The sequence below is a fragment of the Pongo pygmaeus genome, chromosome 9 (genome assembly GCF_028885625.2).
Source record: "Pongo pygmaeus isolate AG05252 chromosome 9, NHGRI_mPonPyg2-v2.0_pri, whole genome shotgun sequence".
Taxonomy (NCBI): Eukaryota; Metazoa; Chordata; class Mammalia; order Primates; family Hominidae; genus Pongo; species Pongo pygmaeus.
In genome coordinates, this window is record NC_072382.2 from 66,739,060 (window position 1) to 66,755,155 (window position 16,096).

At 50.4% G+C, this 16,096-nt stretch overlaps 1 protein-coding gene across 10 annotated transcripts in view; it reads right to left on the reverse strand.

The window, feature by feature from the left end:
• Positions 1-5,014, reverse strand: part of ZNF143 (zinc finger protein 143) — a 66,073-nt gene extending 61,059 nt beyond the window's left edge. For 4 of the 10 annotated variants that reach the window (XM_063671931.1, XM_054439288.2, XM_063671928.1 and 1 more), the window contains exon 1: positions 4,776-4,859. In XM_063671931.1, coding sequence (XP_063528001.1) covers positions 4,776-4,817 — 42 coding nt within the window. In that variant the 5' untranslated portion in view covers positions 4,818-4,859. Of the gene's footprint in view, positions 1-4,771 lie in introns of all 10 variants that reach the window. The other 6 variants (XM_063671934.1, XM_054439286.2, XM_054439282.2 and 3 more) reach the window with 5 other exon arrangements.
• Positions 5,015-16,096: the final 11,082 nt, after the last annotated feature.

Consider the following 16,096-nt stretch of genomic DNA (forward strand, 5'->3'; position numbering starts at 1 on the left):
CAGTGAGACTCCATTTCAGAAAAAAATAAATAAATAAATAAATAAATAAATAAATAAAGTACCAGCCAGGCACGGTGGCTTGTACCTGTAATCCCAGCACTCTGGGAGCCGAGGCAGGCGGATCACAAGGTCAGGAGTTCAAGACCAGCCTGGCCAACATGGTGAAACCCTGTCTCTACTAAAAATACAAAAATTAGCTGGGCATGGTGGCGCGCTTCTGTAATCCTAGCTACTTGGGAGGCTGAGGCAGGGGAATCGCTTGAACCCGGGAGGCAGAGGTTGCAGTGAGCTGAGATTGCACCACTGCACTCCAGCCTGGGTGACAGAGTAAGACCCCATCTCAAAACAAATAAAATAAATTTTAAAAAAATAATTCCCAATAGCTTAACAAATCAAACATTTTCAGTTTTCCTGGTTTTATTCTCTAGCCCTTGCTATCCACACACATACATAATTTTTACAGCATTGTAATTATCATATACATAACATTTTGTATTCAGCTTTTTTCATTCCTATAAATTTTCCTAAGTTGTCAAAAATTCTTCACAATGATCACTTTTAATTCACATTTAACAAATTAATTACCCTTACAGGCCATTTAGCATTATTATTATTATTTTTTTTTGAGACGGAGTCTCCCTCTGTCACCCAGGCTGGAATACAGTGATGCGATCTCGTCTCACTGCAACCTCTGCCTCCTGGGTTCAAGCAATTCCCCTGCCTCAGCTTCCTGAGTAGCTGGGATTACAGGTGCCTGCCACCATGCCCAGCTAATTTTTTGTATTTTTTTAGTAGAGACGGGATTTCACCATGTTGGTCAGGCTCGTCTCGAACTCCTGACCTCGTGATCCACCCACCTTGGCCTCCCAAAGTGCTGGGATTAGAGGCGTGAGCATTATTCTTATTATGTAATTAACACGCACCATTGATTGATTGATTGATTGAGACAGGGTCTTGTTCTGTCCCCCAGGCTGGAGTGCAGTGGTGCAATCTCAGCTCACTGCAACCTCCACCTCCCGGGTTCAAGCGATTCTGCTGCCTCAGCCTCCCGAGTAGCTGGGATTAAAAGCATGGGCCACCCCACCTGGCTAATTTTTGTATTTTTAGTAGAGACAGGGTTTCACCATGTTGGCCAGGCTGGTCTCAAATTCCTGACCTCAGGAGATTCACCTGCCTCAGCCTCCCAAAGTACTGGGATTATAGGCATGAGCTACCTCGCCTGGCCTACAAACTTTTTTTAAAAATTAGCTGGGCATGGTGGCGTGCACCTGCAGTCCTAGCTACTCTGGAGTCTGAGGTGGGAGGATCGCTTGTGCCAGGGAGGTTGAGGCTGTAGTGAGCTGAGATCATGCCACTGTACTCCAGTCTGGGTGAGAGTGAGACCCTGTCTCTTAAAAAAAATGGATTTTTTTTTAATATCTATACACAAATACACACACACACACACACAGGACATCCCTAAATGAAACATGTAGGCATTTAAAAGAATGAGATCTATCTATCTGAAACAGTGAGAAACATGTCCAAGATATATGGTAAGTGGGAAAAAGCAAGTTGCAGAAAAGTAGATACCATATGATTGCATTCATGTATTTAAAAATGTATATAGTTGGGCCGGGCGTGGTGGCTCACGCCTGTAATCCCAGCACTTTGGGAGGCCGAGACGGGTGGATCACGAGGTCAGGAGATCGAGACCATCCTGGCTAACATGGTGAAACCCAATCTCTACTAAAAACAAAAAATTACCCGGGCGTGGTGGTGGGCGCCTGTAGTCCCAGCTACTCGGGAGGCTGAGGCAGGAGAATGGCGTGAACCCGGGAGGCAGAGCTTGCAGTGAGCTGAGATGGCGCCACTGCACTCCAGCCTGGGCGACAGAGCGAGACTCCGTCTCAAAAAAAAAAAAAAAATGTATATAGTTATCTGTATATGCTTGTATGAACATTTAAAAATCCAGTGCTTATCTTCCAGAAATGGAACTATGCTATGAGGGTGGAGGGAGTGGTTTTTTATTTTAAAAATAAAACCATGTAGTACAGGCACAGTTCAATACAGCCATGCCGTATTTCTGTGAAGAACACAATGAGTCCTTACTTCACAGCAACATTCCAACACACAGGAAAGGACTATGGACATTTTGCAAACCATGTATCTGATAAGGGACTTCTATCTAGAACATATAAAGTACTCTCACAACCAAATCATAATAAGACAAATAATCCAACTTTAAAATGGGTAAAGAATCCAAACAGACATTTCTCCAATGATTATAAATGATTGCTAGGCACAGAAAAAATGCTCAACATTATTAACCATCAGAAACATGCAAATCAAACCTACAAGAGACACCATTTCATCCACACTAGAAAAACTATAATCAAAAAGACTGATGATAACAAGTGTTGGTAAGGATATGGAGAAACTGGAACCTTTACACATTGCTGGTAGGAATGTAAAGGTGGTGCAGTCACATTGAAAAAGTTTTAGAGTACCTCAAAAGGTTGAACATAGTTACTATATGACTCAGCAATTCTATTCCTAGGTATTCTACTCCCAAGAGAAAGGAAAACCTATGTCCACACAAAAACTTTTGTACAAATGTTCATAACATTATGCGTAATAGCCAAAGGGTGGAAACAACCCAAATGTCTATCAACAGATGAATGGATAAGTAAAATATACTATGTTCATACAATGAAATATCATTTGGCAATAAAAAGAAAGTATTGATACATGTTATAACATAAATGACCCTGGACAAGGCTACATACTATGTGATTCCATTTATGTGAAATATCTAGAATAGCAAACATGCAAACTAGTAGCGGGGTAGAGGGGAGAACTGAGAGGAAATGGGGAGTAATTGCTAATGGGTATAGTTTCTTTTGGGGGTGATGAATATGTCGCTAAATTGATTGTAGTGATGGCTGCGCAACTCTGAATATATTAAAATTCAACTTTTTTTTTTATACGGAGTTTCGCTCTTGTTGCCCAGGCTGGAGTGCAATGGTGCAATCTCGGCCCACTGCAACCTCCGCCTCCTGGGTTCAAGCGATTCTCCTGCCTCAACTTCCCAAGTAGCTGGGATTACAGGCGCCTGCCACCGTGCCAGGCTAATTTTTGTATTTTTCGTAGAGACGGGGGTTTCACCACGTTGGCCAGGCTGGTCTCAAACTCCTGACCTCAGGTGATCTGCTGGCCTCGGCCTCCCAAAGTGCTGAGATTACAGGTGTGAGCCACCACACCCAGGCTAAAATTCAACTAATTATCTTTTTTTTTTTTCTTTTTGAGACAGGTCTGCCTGTCACCCAGACTGGAGTACAGTGGCACAATCATGGCTCGCTGTAGCCTGGAACTCCTGGGCTCAAGTGATCCTCTCACCTCTGCCTCCAAGTACCTGGAACTACAGGCACACGTTGATTTCACTTAAAAATTTTTTTTTTTGTAGAAACGTGGGAGGGCCGTCTCCCTATGCTGCCCAGGCCTAATTACATATTTTAAATGGGTGAACTGTAAGGTATGTGAATTACATCACTAAAGCTATTTTAAAAAATAAAGGCGAGCATCTGTAAAGGAAAAAAAAAAGGCACTCAAATATCTGTAGACAGCTGACTGCTCATAAAATTTCCAAATAGTGGACACTGACAATTAAAAAAAAAAAAAATTTCCAAACAGTCAAAATACGCCAGGATAAAATTAGCTATGCATCTTATGGGTGTTTCTGAGGGATCTCCTTATCACGTTATTTTCTTACCAAACGTAAACTTGATCTACATACTCAGCAAGAAAAAACATTAAATACTGCACCGTTTTTTGTCAACTACAGGAAAACACAAGTATCTTCTGGGTAAGATTCAGGACAAAGCCGACCACAATCTCGAACCTACAATTTCTCCCCACATCCTCACTTGATTATATCAGCTGATTTAGACACTTCCAAGGCAAAGGCTGACGTTGATTTTAAACAAATAATGGGCTGGCAATGGTATTCTTTCCTCTTTTTAACTTCGTTATTATGTGGAAAAAACAAATGTCAAAAGCAAAAGGGGAAGGAATAAAAACTGGTTTGCGTTCCACAATAATATGTTTCAAAGCGACTTATAAGGATTTGTTCACTCTTTCGGCCAAAACTGGAGAAAAGGGAGGATAAAATTGTAAATTTCTAATATCCGATGTTAGACCTCAGTAACCTTTTTTTTTTTTTTTTTAATAAAAGAAAGGGTGAGGGGGAAACAATCTGCCCACGACACGCATGGGAGGGAATCGCTAGGTGAGACCGGCAGGCGGGGTCCTGGGAAGGCCTGGGCCAGCCCTGTCCCCGGCGCCCCCGCTGCGGCCTGGTGTGGCCCGTGGGCCCGGCGTCCCAGGCGGCGGAACTCTGCCTCGGCGGCGCCTAGGGACTCGCTCCGCGCGGAGGTCAGGCCGAGAAACGCGGCCAAGGTTCCCGAGGGCTCCACCCTCCCCTCTTTCACTCCCTCCCCTTGGCGGTCCCCTGAGGGAAACAGGCGGGGCGCATCGCTCAGAGACAAGTTGGGGGGGGTTGAGTCCTCAACGAGAAAAGCTCCGCCGCCTAGAGTGGCGGCCGCGGGTTATTAATAAACTCCGCTTCTGCCCAGACGCCGCTACCGCGGCCGGCCCATAGAATCGGCAAGGCCTGCGGCGAAGGCTGAGCAGCGGGAGCCGGAGCCCGGGCCCAAGCGGGCCCGCGCCGCCGCGCTGAGGGCGGCGGCCGGGCGGAGAATAATGCACACTGGGTAAAAACACATTTATATACGAACCTCCGAGAAAATTTTCCAACAATTCCTTCGTCCGACCACCATGCACCAGGACAGGAAACAGCCGTCCGGCCCCCAGGCCCCGCAACCCGCATAGTGTGTCTGAGGCCCGCCCCCAGCTTCCATTGGGCTGTCATTACATCACTCACAGGACGCTTCCGGTTTTCCATTGGCCCACGTTTGGTCGACGCGAAAGAAAACCGCCCTAGCCGCGCCCCCTCAACTGACGCCAGCCAAGCCTGACTTTACAGCCCGCCCCTGAGTGGCTCGCGCAAAGTGCAGAATCAAAGCTCCTGTGTCTAACTGGTTGACAGAACCGCTTATCCCAGACGGAACCCGCCTCACTGACTAGCGAGTTATACCGATTCTGGGGCCCCAGCGGGAGGCGCCATTTTGTAGCGAGGGAGGGAGGCTGGTCCTTGTGATTACCCGGGAGGGAGAAGGGGTGACGAGCGCCATTTTCCCCACAGGGGCGAGGAGGCGGCTTTGGTTCTCCCGGTGGGCTTGCCGGAGTGCGTTCTGCAGACCAGAAGGGCTTTGCCTGGCGATTGCTGAATGCTGAATAGCAGCCTGCTGGGAGGGAAGTCGAAGGGAGAAATAGGAAAGAAAGAGAGACCTGACCTCTCCCTGGAGGCTCTCAGTGTCGGCCGAGGCCCTTGGTCTTGCTCTAGGGCTCTGCATTCGCGAGAGCTGCCGTATGCCGGGGATTGGCTTCCAAGCCTGCCTGAGCTTCTCCAGTCGCCCGGGCATCGCCATGCGGTGGGAGGGTGAGCCTTCCTTTCCTGCTGAAATTCCGGCGGCTTGGCAACCGGCCGGGGGGGTCTTGGATTCCGCGGGGAGACACCACTGATGCTTTGTGCTTTCACGTAATTTGGATTCAAAAGTTGAAGGCGTCAGAACTGGTGTGGCTACGGTCTTTTGTATGTTCTTGTGTCCCTAACTAATAAAGGAAGGTCAAAAGGGTGGGAAAAGCATTCAGTCTGGTTCCCTAAAGTTACTAAGAATGGATACAAATTAGTTGTGGCCCTTGTGGTAATGCTTCTTGTAGCTCTTAACCCAGCCCTTTCTAAACCTTTGGATATACTTACTAGTCAGTTCCGAAGGTACTCAGTACAAATTTGCGTTGGCGCACCAGGCCGACTAAAGATGAGGTGGGTGTATTAGACTCAAAATTTCTGAAGTCGGCCAGGCCAGGGGGTAGAATTGAGCTACCAAGAGAATGAGAGTCTACCCTGTTGTAACAGATTTGGATCCTGCTTAGAAAAACAGGGAGAAAGCTGGATGATGTTTAACTTAATGTCTTGCATTTCAGACGATTATCGAGTGGACGGGGATAAATAAAAAAGATGTTACGGATAGCCCTCTAAGTGTGGATAGTAAATATTTTGATTTACAATTAAGCCTACTTTGAGGTGCAGACCCTAACCAACGGATAGTTGAGTAATAGGGTCCTAGACGCCAATAGAAAGAAAATAGGACTTTAAGCTTTGTTTAAACACATATTCTGTTAATAAAGAAGTTTAAATCAGTTCGGATTACTGTTGTTTTTTGTTTTTTGTTTTTTTTTTTGAGACGGAGTCTCGTCCTGTAGCCCGGACTGCAATGCAGTGGCACGATCTCGGCTCACTGCAACCTCCGCCTCCCAGGTTCAAGCGATTCTCCTGCCTCAATCTCCTGAGTAGCTGGGACTACAGGCGCCCACCATCACGCCCGGCTAATTTTTCTATTTTTAGTAGAGACGGGGTTTCACCATGTTGGCCAGGCTGGTCTCGAACTCTGGACCGCATAATCCGCCCACCTCAGCCTCTCAAAGTGCTGGGATTACAGGCGTGAGCCACCGCGCCCGGCCCGGATTACTTTTTAAGCCCTTAAAATAAAAGTGTCACATATAAAAAATGGATTAGGTGGCCGGGCGCGGAGGCTCACGCCTGTAATCCCAGCACTTTGGAAGGCCAAGGAGGGCGGATCATGAGGTCGGGAGATGGAGACCATCCTGGCTAACGCGGTGAAACCCGTCTCTACTAAAAATACAAAAAATTTAGCCGGGCGTGGTGGCGGGCGCCTGTAGTCCCAGCTACTCGGGAGGCTGAGGCAAGAGAATGGCGTGAACCGGCGAGGCGGAGCTTGCAGTGAGCTGAGATTGCGCCACTGCACTCCAGCCTGGGCAACAGAGCAAGACTCCGTCTCAAAAAAAAAAAAAAGGATTAGGTTACTTTTAACTGGAGGATTTTGCTCAGTTAAATCAGTCTCCTACCCAATGGATACATTCTCTGTTACAGAGAAGTAGCTCAGCTGAAAAACAAATGGTTTTAATTTATAATTTCTGTTCCTTCCACATGTATCTGTGTTTTGTAATCGGAAGTGTTTTTTAACCCATCAGAATATTTTTATGCAGTTCCGCTAAGTCCCATGCCTGTAGGCTACTCATTAAAACACTGTAATACAGAATCTCAAGAATTTTTAAATCGCTCTCTTATTGTAGATAGCAATTACAGGACATCTTTGTATCCCCAGAAGCTACTGAGTGGTTCTGAAAATTGAATGGCGGTGATGGTGGCGGTGGATAGGATGCTATAATTGTAACTGGATTCAGAGAGAAACCTAATTCTGATTTGTCACAGGTAATGGAACCTTGTGTTAACAGTATTTACCAGTGACTATAGAACAGAGTTCAAATGTACATAGTATTCAGAGCCATTCATAAGCTTAAAATGTTATCCCATTCATCTCCTTTCCTTTATATCATGTTACATCCAGTCAAATTAATGGCTTGAAAATGCTTCCCTGTCAATCAGTACTAGCCCAAGCTCTTAAATGCAGAAATTAAATAATTTCCCCAACTTCGTGAACAAGAGGTAACTTATTTCTAGCCCCCTTCAAAAACTGTTAAGATAATATTTTCTAAAACACTTCTTTCAGTAACTTAAAACTTACTGGAGAATTGGTTGGTTTTGGCATATTTAAACCATGCTATAAGCATTAAAGTAGTATATATGTATACTATATATATAGAAATTATATATGATATATATGTATACCATATATATAGAAATTATATATGATATATATAGAAAAAAGATAAAACGATGAGTTAAGCTTAAAAGCAATTATTTCAGGCCGGGCGCCGTGGCTCACACCTGTAATCCTAGCACTTTGGGAAGCCAAGGTGGGCGGATCACGAGGTCAGGAGTTCGAGACACAGTGAAACCCCGTCTCTACTAAAAATACAAAAATTAGGCGGGCGTGGTGGTGGGCGCCTGTAATCCCAGCTACTCAGCAGGCTGAGGCAGGAGAATGGCTTGAACCCTGGAGGCGGAGGTTGCAGTGAGCCAAGATCACACCACTCCACTCCAGCCTGGGTGACAGAGTGAGAATCCATCTGAATAAAAAAAAAAAAAGGCCGGGTGCGGTGGTTCACGCCTGTAAACCCAGCACTTTGGGAGGCCAAGGAGGGTGGATCACCTGAGATCAGAAGTTCATGACCAGCCTGGTCAACATGGTGAAACCCCGTCTCTACTAAATATACGAAAATTAGGGGGGGTGGTGGCGGGCACCTGTAGTCCCAGCTACTCGGGAGGCTGAGGCAGGAGAATCGCTTGAACCCAGGAGGCGGAGGTTGCAGTGAGCCCAGATCGCTCCATTGCGCTCCAGCCTGGGCAACAACAGCAAAACGTCGTCTAAAAAAAAACCGCAGTTATTTCTGGGAAAAGGGATTATAGGTGACTTCATTCCTTTTTTTTTTTTTTTTTTTTTTTTTTGAGACAGTCTCTCTGTTGCCCAGGCTGGAGCACAATGGCTGGATCTCGGCTCACTGCAACCTCCACTTCCCGGGTTCAAGCGATTCTCCTGCCGCAGCCTCCCAGGTAGCTGGGATTACAGGCGCGTGCCACTGAGCCTGGCTAATTTTTGTTATTTTTTAGTGGAGATGGGGTTTCACCATGTTGACCAGGCTAGTCTTGAACTCCTGACCTTGTGATCCCCCGCCTCGGCCTCCCAAAGTGGTGGGATTACAGGCATGAGCCACCGTGCCCGACCAAGTTATTTCTAATATATTTCAATGTTTTTATCGTGTACTTACTTTTTTTTTTTTAGTAAACTTCCCTAAGGGTGGAGAGTGGATTTTTTCAACATAAAATAATTTAAATCCAAACCAGTGGCTCATTCTCCATTTGGAGTTGTAGCTATAGATCTGTCAGTTATCTCAGAACCTGTTGCCTCATCTGTAAGGTAAAACCACCCATTTTTGGGTGATAGGGACACAATGTGATAGGGAGGATATATGATAACACAGAGATGCTTTTAAAGTGCTTAAATGTTAGCCCATCTCCACCATTCCCACTTTATGATTCATAGCAGTCATTCCTAAGCACTTCGACAACTCCTTTGAGATTCTGATGAGCGCTATGAAAAATATACTAAAAAGTTTGCAGTTTAGGCCGGGCACAGTGGCTCACGCCTGTAATCCTAGCACTTTGGGAGGCCGAGGTAGGTGGACCACCTGAAGTCAGGAGTTCGAGACCAACCAGGCCAACATGGCGAAATCCCATCCCTACTAAAAGAACAAAAATTAGGCTGGGCACTGTGGCTCACACCTGTAATCCCACCACTTTGGGAGGATGAGGCAGGCAGATCACAAGGTCAGGAGATCAAGACTATCCTGGCTAACACGATGAAAACCCGTCTCTACTAAAACTACAAAAAAATTGGCCAAGCACAGTGGCTCACGCCTGTAATCCCAGCACTTTGGGAGGCCAAAGCGGGCAGATCGCCTGAGGTCAGGAGTTTGAGACCAGCCTGGCCAGCATGGTGAAACCCCATCTCTACTAAAAATGCAAAAATTAGCCGGGCATGGTGGCAGGCGCCTATAATCCCAGCTACTTGGGAAGCTGAGGCGGGAGAATCGCTTGAACCCGCGAGGCAGAGGTTGCAGTGAGCCAAGATCGTGCCATTGCACTCCAGCCGGGGCAACAGAGCAAGACTTTGTCCCAAAAAAGCAAACAAAAAATAAATAAAAAATAAAAATACAAAAAATTATCTGGGTATGGTGGCATGCGCCTACAGTCCCAGCTACTCAGGAAGCTGAGTCAGGAGAATCCCTTGAACCCGGGAGGCAGAGGTTGCAGTGAGCCAAGATCGCACCACTGCACTCCAGCCTGGGTGACAGAGCGAGCCTCAGTCTCAAAAAAGCAAAAAACAAAAATTAGCCGGCCATAGTGGTGGGTGCCTGTAATCCCAACTGCTCGGGAGGCTGAGTCAGGATAATAGCTTGATCCTGTGGGGCGGAGGTTCATGAGCCAAAATCGTGCCACTTCACTCCAGGTGGGGCGCAAGAGCGAGACTCTGTCTCAAAAAAAAAAAAAGTTTGCATGCCGGGCGCGGTGGCCCACGCCTGTAATCCCAGCACTTTGGGAGGCAGAGGCGGGCGGATCACGAGGTCAAGAGATCCAGACCATCCTGGCTAACGCGGTGAAACCCCGTCTTTACTAAAAATTTAAAAAAAAAAAAGTTAGCCGGGCGTGGTGGCGGGCGTCTGTAGTCCCAGCTACTCGGGAGGCTGAGGCAGGAGAATGACGTGAACCCGGGAGGAGCTTGCAGTGAGCCAAGATCGCGCCACTGCACTCCAGCCTGGGCGACAGAGGGAGACTCTGTCTCAAAAATAAATAAATAAATAAATAAAATAAAATAAAAAAGAAACCTGTGAAAATTATTTTTTGAGATATAATTTGTTTATCATAAAATTCACCATTTTATACACTTGAGTACATATATATACTCAGGTTGTGCAGACATCACCACTATCTAATCCAAAGTATTTTATCACCCCTGTAAGAAACCCCATACTCATTAGCAGTCACTTCCATTCCTTCTTTCCCCCAGCTTCTGGCAACCATGACTAACTTTCTGCCCTTTTGGACTTGTCTATTCTGGACATTACATTTTAATGGAACCTTTTTTGTCTGACTTCATTTAGCACAATGTTTTCAAGCCTCATCCAGGTTGCAGGGTGATAACAGTACTTAATTCCCTTTTATTGCCAAATATTTGGTTGTGTATACACCCGATTTGTTTATCAATTTATAGATATTTGGGTTGTTTCCACCTTTTGGCTATTATCAATAATGCTACTATGAACATTTGTGTGCAAGTTTTTTTTGCAGACCCTGTGTTTCATTTCTTTTGGTATATATACCTAGGAGTGGAATTGCTGGGTCATGTCTACGTAAAACAATATTTTCAACCTTTTGAGAAACTGCCAAACTTCCACAACAAATAAGCATTTTATATCCCATCAGCAATGTATGAGGGTTTCAATTTTTTTTTTTTTTTTTTTTTTTTTTTTTTATCTGCCAAGTCCATCGTATGGGCTTTATTTTATTTATTTATTTATTTATTTTTTTAATTTCTGAAGTATTTATTGATCATTCTTGGGTGTTTCTCGGAGAGGGGGATATGGCAGGGTCATAGGATAATAGTGGAGAGAAGGTCAGGAGATAAACACATGAACAAAGGTCTCTGGTTTTCCTAGGCAGAGGACCCTGCGGCCTTCTGCAGTGTTTGTGCCCCTGAGTACTTGAGATTAGGGAGTGGTGATGACTCTTAAAGAGCATGCTGCCTTCAAGCATCTGTTTAACAAAGCACATCTTGCACCACCCTTAATCCATTTAACCCTGAGTTGACACAGCACATGTTTCAGAGAGCAGGGGGCTGGGGGAAAGGCCATACATAGATCAACAGCATCCCAAGGCAGAAGAATTTCTCCTAGTCAGAACAAAATGGAGTCTCCTATGCCCACCCCTTTCTACACAGACACAGCAACAATCTGATCTCTCCTTCCTTTCCCCACACTTCCTCCCCTTCTCTTCAACAAAACCGCCATCGTCCTCATGGCCGGCTCCCGATGGTCGCTGTCTCTTCGGAGCTGTTGGGTACACCTCCCAGACAGGGCAGCCGGGCAGAGGCGCTCCTCACCTCCCAGACAGGGCGGCTGGGCAGAGGCGTCCCTCGCTTCCCAGACGGGGCCGCCCGGGCAGAGGCGCTCCTCTCCTCCCAGACGGGGCGGCCGGGCAGAGGCGCTCCTCACTTCCCCGACGGGGCCGCCCGGGCAGAGGCGCTCCTCGCTTCCCAGACGGGGCCGCCCGGGCAGAGGCGCTCCTCAGTTCCTCCCAGACTGGGTGGCAGCCGGGCAGAGGCGCTCCTCACCTCCCAGACGGGGCGGCCGGGCAGAGGCGCTCCTCCCTTCCCCGACGGGGCGGCCGAGCAGAGGCGCTCCTCACTTCCCAGAGGGGGCGGCCGAGCAGAGGCGCTCCTCACTTCCCAGAGGGGGCGGCCGGGCAGAGGCGCTCCTCACTTCCCAGACGGGGCGGCCGGGCAGAGACGCTCCTCACTTCCTCCCAGATGGGGTGGCGGCCAGGCAGAGGCGCTCCTCACCTTCCAGACAGGGCGGCCGGGCAGAGGCGCTCCTCACCTCCTAGACGGGGCGACCAGGCAGAGGCGCTCCTCACTTCCCAGACGGTGTGGCGGCCGGGCAGAGGTGCTCCTCCCTTCCCAGATGGGGCAGCCAGGCAGAGGCGCTCCTCACTTCCCAGACGGTGTGGCGGCCGGGCAGAGGTGCTCCTCCCTTCCCAGATGGGGCAGCCAGGCAGAGGCGCTCCTCACTTCCTCCCAGACGGGGTGGCGGCCAGGCAGAGGCGCTCCTCACTTCCCAGAGGGGGCGGCCGGGCAGAGGTGCTCCTCACTTCCTCCCAGACGGGGTGGCAGCCGGGCAGAGGCACTCCTCACCTCCCAGACGGGGCGGCCGGGCAGAGGTGCTCCTCATCTCCCAGACGGGGCGGCCGGGCAGAGGTGCTCCTCATCTCCCAGACGGGGCAGCCGGGCAGAGGTGCTCCTCACTTCCTCCCAGACGGGGTGACGGCCGGGCAGAGGCACTCCTCACCTCCCAGACGGGGCGGCCGGGCAGAGGCGCTCCTCACCTCCCAGACGGAGTGGTCAGGCAGAGGCGCTCCTCACTTCCCATATGGGGTGGCGGCCGGGCAGAGGCGCTCCTCACTTCCCAGATGGGGCAGCCGGGCAGAGGTGCTCCTCACTTCCTCCCAGACGGGGTGGCAGCCGGGCAGAGGCGCTCCTCACCTCCCAGACGGGGTGGCCGGGCAGAGGCGCTCCTCCCTTCCCAGACGGAGTGGCCAGGCAGAGGCGCTCCTCACCTCCCAGACGGGGCGGCCGGGCAGAGGCACTCCTCACCTCCCAGAGTGGGCGGCCGGGCAGAGGCGCTCCTCACTTCCCAGAGTGGGCGGCCGGGCAGAGGCGCTCCTCACTTCCCAGAGTGGGCGGCCGGGCAGAGGCGCTCCTCACTTCCCATAGGGGGTGGCAGCCGGGCAGAGGCGCTCCTCACTTCCCAGATGGGGCAGCTGGGCAGAGGTGCTCCTCACTTCCTCCCAGACGGGGTGGCGGCCAGGCAGAGGCGCTCCTCACTTCCTCCCAGACGGGGTGGCGGCCAGGCAGAGGCGCTCCTCACCTCCCAGACGGGGCGGCCGGGCAGAGGCACTCCTCACCTCCCAGAGTGGGCGGCCGGGCAGAGGCGCTCCTCACTTCCCAGAGTGGGCGGCCGGGCAGAGGCGCTCCTCACTTCCCAGAGTGGGCGGCCGGGCAGAGGCGCTCCTCACTTCCCATAGGGGGTGGCAGCCGGGCAGAGGCGCTCCTCACTTCCCAGATGGGGCAGCTGGGCAGAGGTGCTCCTCACTTCCTCCCAGACGGGGTGGCGGCCAGGCAGAGGCGCTCCTCACCTCCCAGACGGGGCGGCCGGGCAGAGGCACTCCTCACCTCCCAGACGGGGCGGCTGGGCAGAGGCGCTCCTCACCTCCCAGAAGGGGCGGCTGGGCAGAGGCGCTCCTCACTTCCCATATGGGGTGGCAGCCGGGCAGAGGCGCTCCTCACTTCCCAGACGGGGTGGCGGCCAGGCAGAGGCGCTCCTCACTTCCCAGATAGGGCAACAGGGCAGAGGCGCTCCTCACTTCCTCCCAGACGGGGCGGCCGGGCAGAGGTGCTCCTCATCTCCCAGACGGGGCAGCCGGGCAGAGGCGCTCCTCACTTCCTCCCAGACGGGGTGGCAGCCGGGCAGAGGCGCTCCTCACCTCCCAGATAGGGCGGCCGGGCAGAGGGGCTCCTCACATCCTAGACGATGGGCGGCCAGGCAGAGACGCTCCTCACTTCCTAGACGGGGTGGCGGTGGGGCAGAGGCTGTAATCTTAGCACTTTAAGAGGCCAAGGCAGGAGGCTGGTAGGTGGAGGTTGCAGAGAGCCGAGATCACACCACTGCACTCCAGCCTGAGCACCATTGAGCATTGAGTTAGCGAGACTCCGTCTGCAATCCCAGCACCTCGGGAGGCCGCGGCAGGCAGATCACTCGAGGCCAGGAGCTGGAGACCAGCCCGGTCAACACGGCAAAACCCCGTCTCCACCAAAAATACAAAAACCATTCAGGCGTGGCGGCGCGCGCCTGCAATCCCAGGCACTCGGCAGGCCAAGGCAGGAGAGTCACAGGAGCCCGAGGCAGGGAGGTTGCAGCAAGCCGAGATCCCGGCAGTACAGTCCAGCTTCGGCAACAGAGGGAGACCGAAAAAAGAAGGAGAGGGAGACCGAAAAAAGAGGGGAGTGGGAGTGGGAGTGGGAGTGGGAGAGGGAGAGGGAGAGGGAGAGGGAGAGGGAGAGGGAGAGGGAGAGGGAGAGGGAGAGGGAGAGGGAGAGGGAGAGGGAGAGGGAGAGGGAGAGGGAGAGGGAGAGGGAGAGGGAGAGGGAGAGGGAGAGGGAGAGGGAGAGGGAGAGGGAGAGGGAGAGGGAGAGGGAGAGGGAGAGGGAGAGGGAGAGGGAGAGGGAGAGGGAGAGGGAGAGGGAGAGGGAGAGGGAGAGGGAGAGGGAGAGGGAGAGGGAGAGGGAGAGGGAGAGGCTTTTTTTTTTTTTTTTTTAATACGGAGTCTTGTTCTGTTGCCCAGGCTGAGTGCAGTGGCACAATCTCGGCTCACTGCAAGCTCCGCCTCCCGGGTTCACGCCATTTTCCTGCCTCAGCCTCCCGAGTAGCTGGGACTACAGTCGCCCGCCACCACGCCCAGCTAATTTTTTGTGTTTTTAGTAGAGATGGTTTCACTGTGTTAGCCAGGATGGTCTCGATCTCCTGACCTCTTGATCTGCCCACCTTGGCCTCCCAAAGTGCTGGGATTACAGGCGAATTTCTCCATATTCTTACCAATACTTCCAGTTGTCCATCTTTTTTGAGATGGAGTCTCACGCTGTAGCCCAGGCTGAAGTGCGGTGGCGTGATCTCTGCTCCTCCACTTCCGGGCTTGAAGTGATTCACCTGCCTCAGTCTCCCGAGTAGCTGGGATTACAGGCTTGTACCACCATGCTCAGCTAATTTTTCTGTATTTTTAGTAGAGACAGGTTTCACTACGTTGGCCAGGGTGGTCTCAAACTGTTGACCTCAAGTGATCCACCTGCCTGAGCCTGGGAAAGTGCTGGGATAACAGGCGTGAGCCACTGCGCCCAGCCCATCTTTTCTTTATTATAGTCATACTAGTAGGTGTGAAGTGGCATCTCCTTGTTTCTGATTTGCAGTTCTCTAATGACTGATGATGTCAATCATCTTTTTCTGTGATACTGGCCATATATATATATTCATGAGATAAATGTCTACTGATTCCTTGCCTATTTTTTAACTGAGTTGTCTCTGTTGCATTGTAAAACTCATTCACATATTCTGGATATTAGCCTGTTATATACTTTGCGAATATTTTCTCCCTTTCTCTGGCTTGTCTTCACTTTCTTGAAAGTGTCTTTTGGGCGCAGTGGCTCATGCCTGTAATCCCAGCACTTTGGGAGGCTGAGGCAGGTGGATCACCTGAGGTCAGGAGATCGAGACCAGCCAGGTCACCATGGTGAAACCCTGTCTCTATTAAAAACACAAAAAATTGGCCAGGTGTAGTGGCTGACACCTGTAATCCCAGCACTTTGGGAGGCCAAGGTGGGGAGATCACCTGAAGTCAGGAGTTCGAGACCAGTCTGGTCAACATGGCAAAACCCCGTCTCTACTAAAAATATAAAAATTAGCTGGGCATAGTGGTGGGCGCCTGTAATTCCAGCTACTCGGGAGGCTGCAGCAGGAGAATCCCTTGAACCTGGGAGGCGGAGGTTGCAGTGAGCCGAGACTGCGCCATTGCATTCCAGCCTGGGCGACAGAGTGAAACACCGTCTAAAAATATATATATACAAAAAGTAAGCTGGGCATGGTTGTATGTGCCTGTAGTTCCAGCTACCTGGGAGGCTGAGGCAACAGA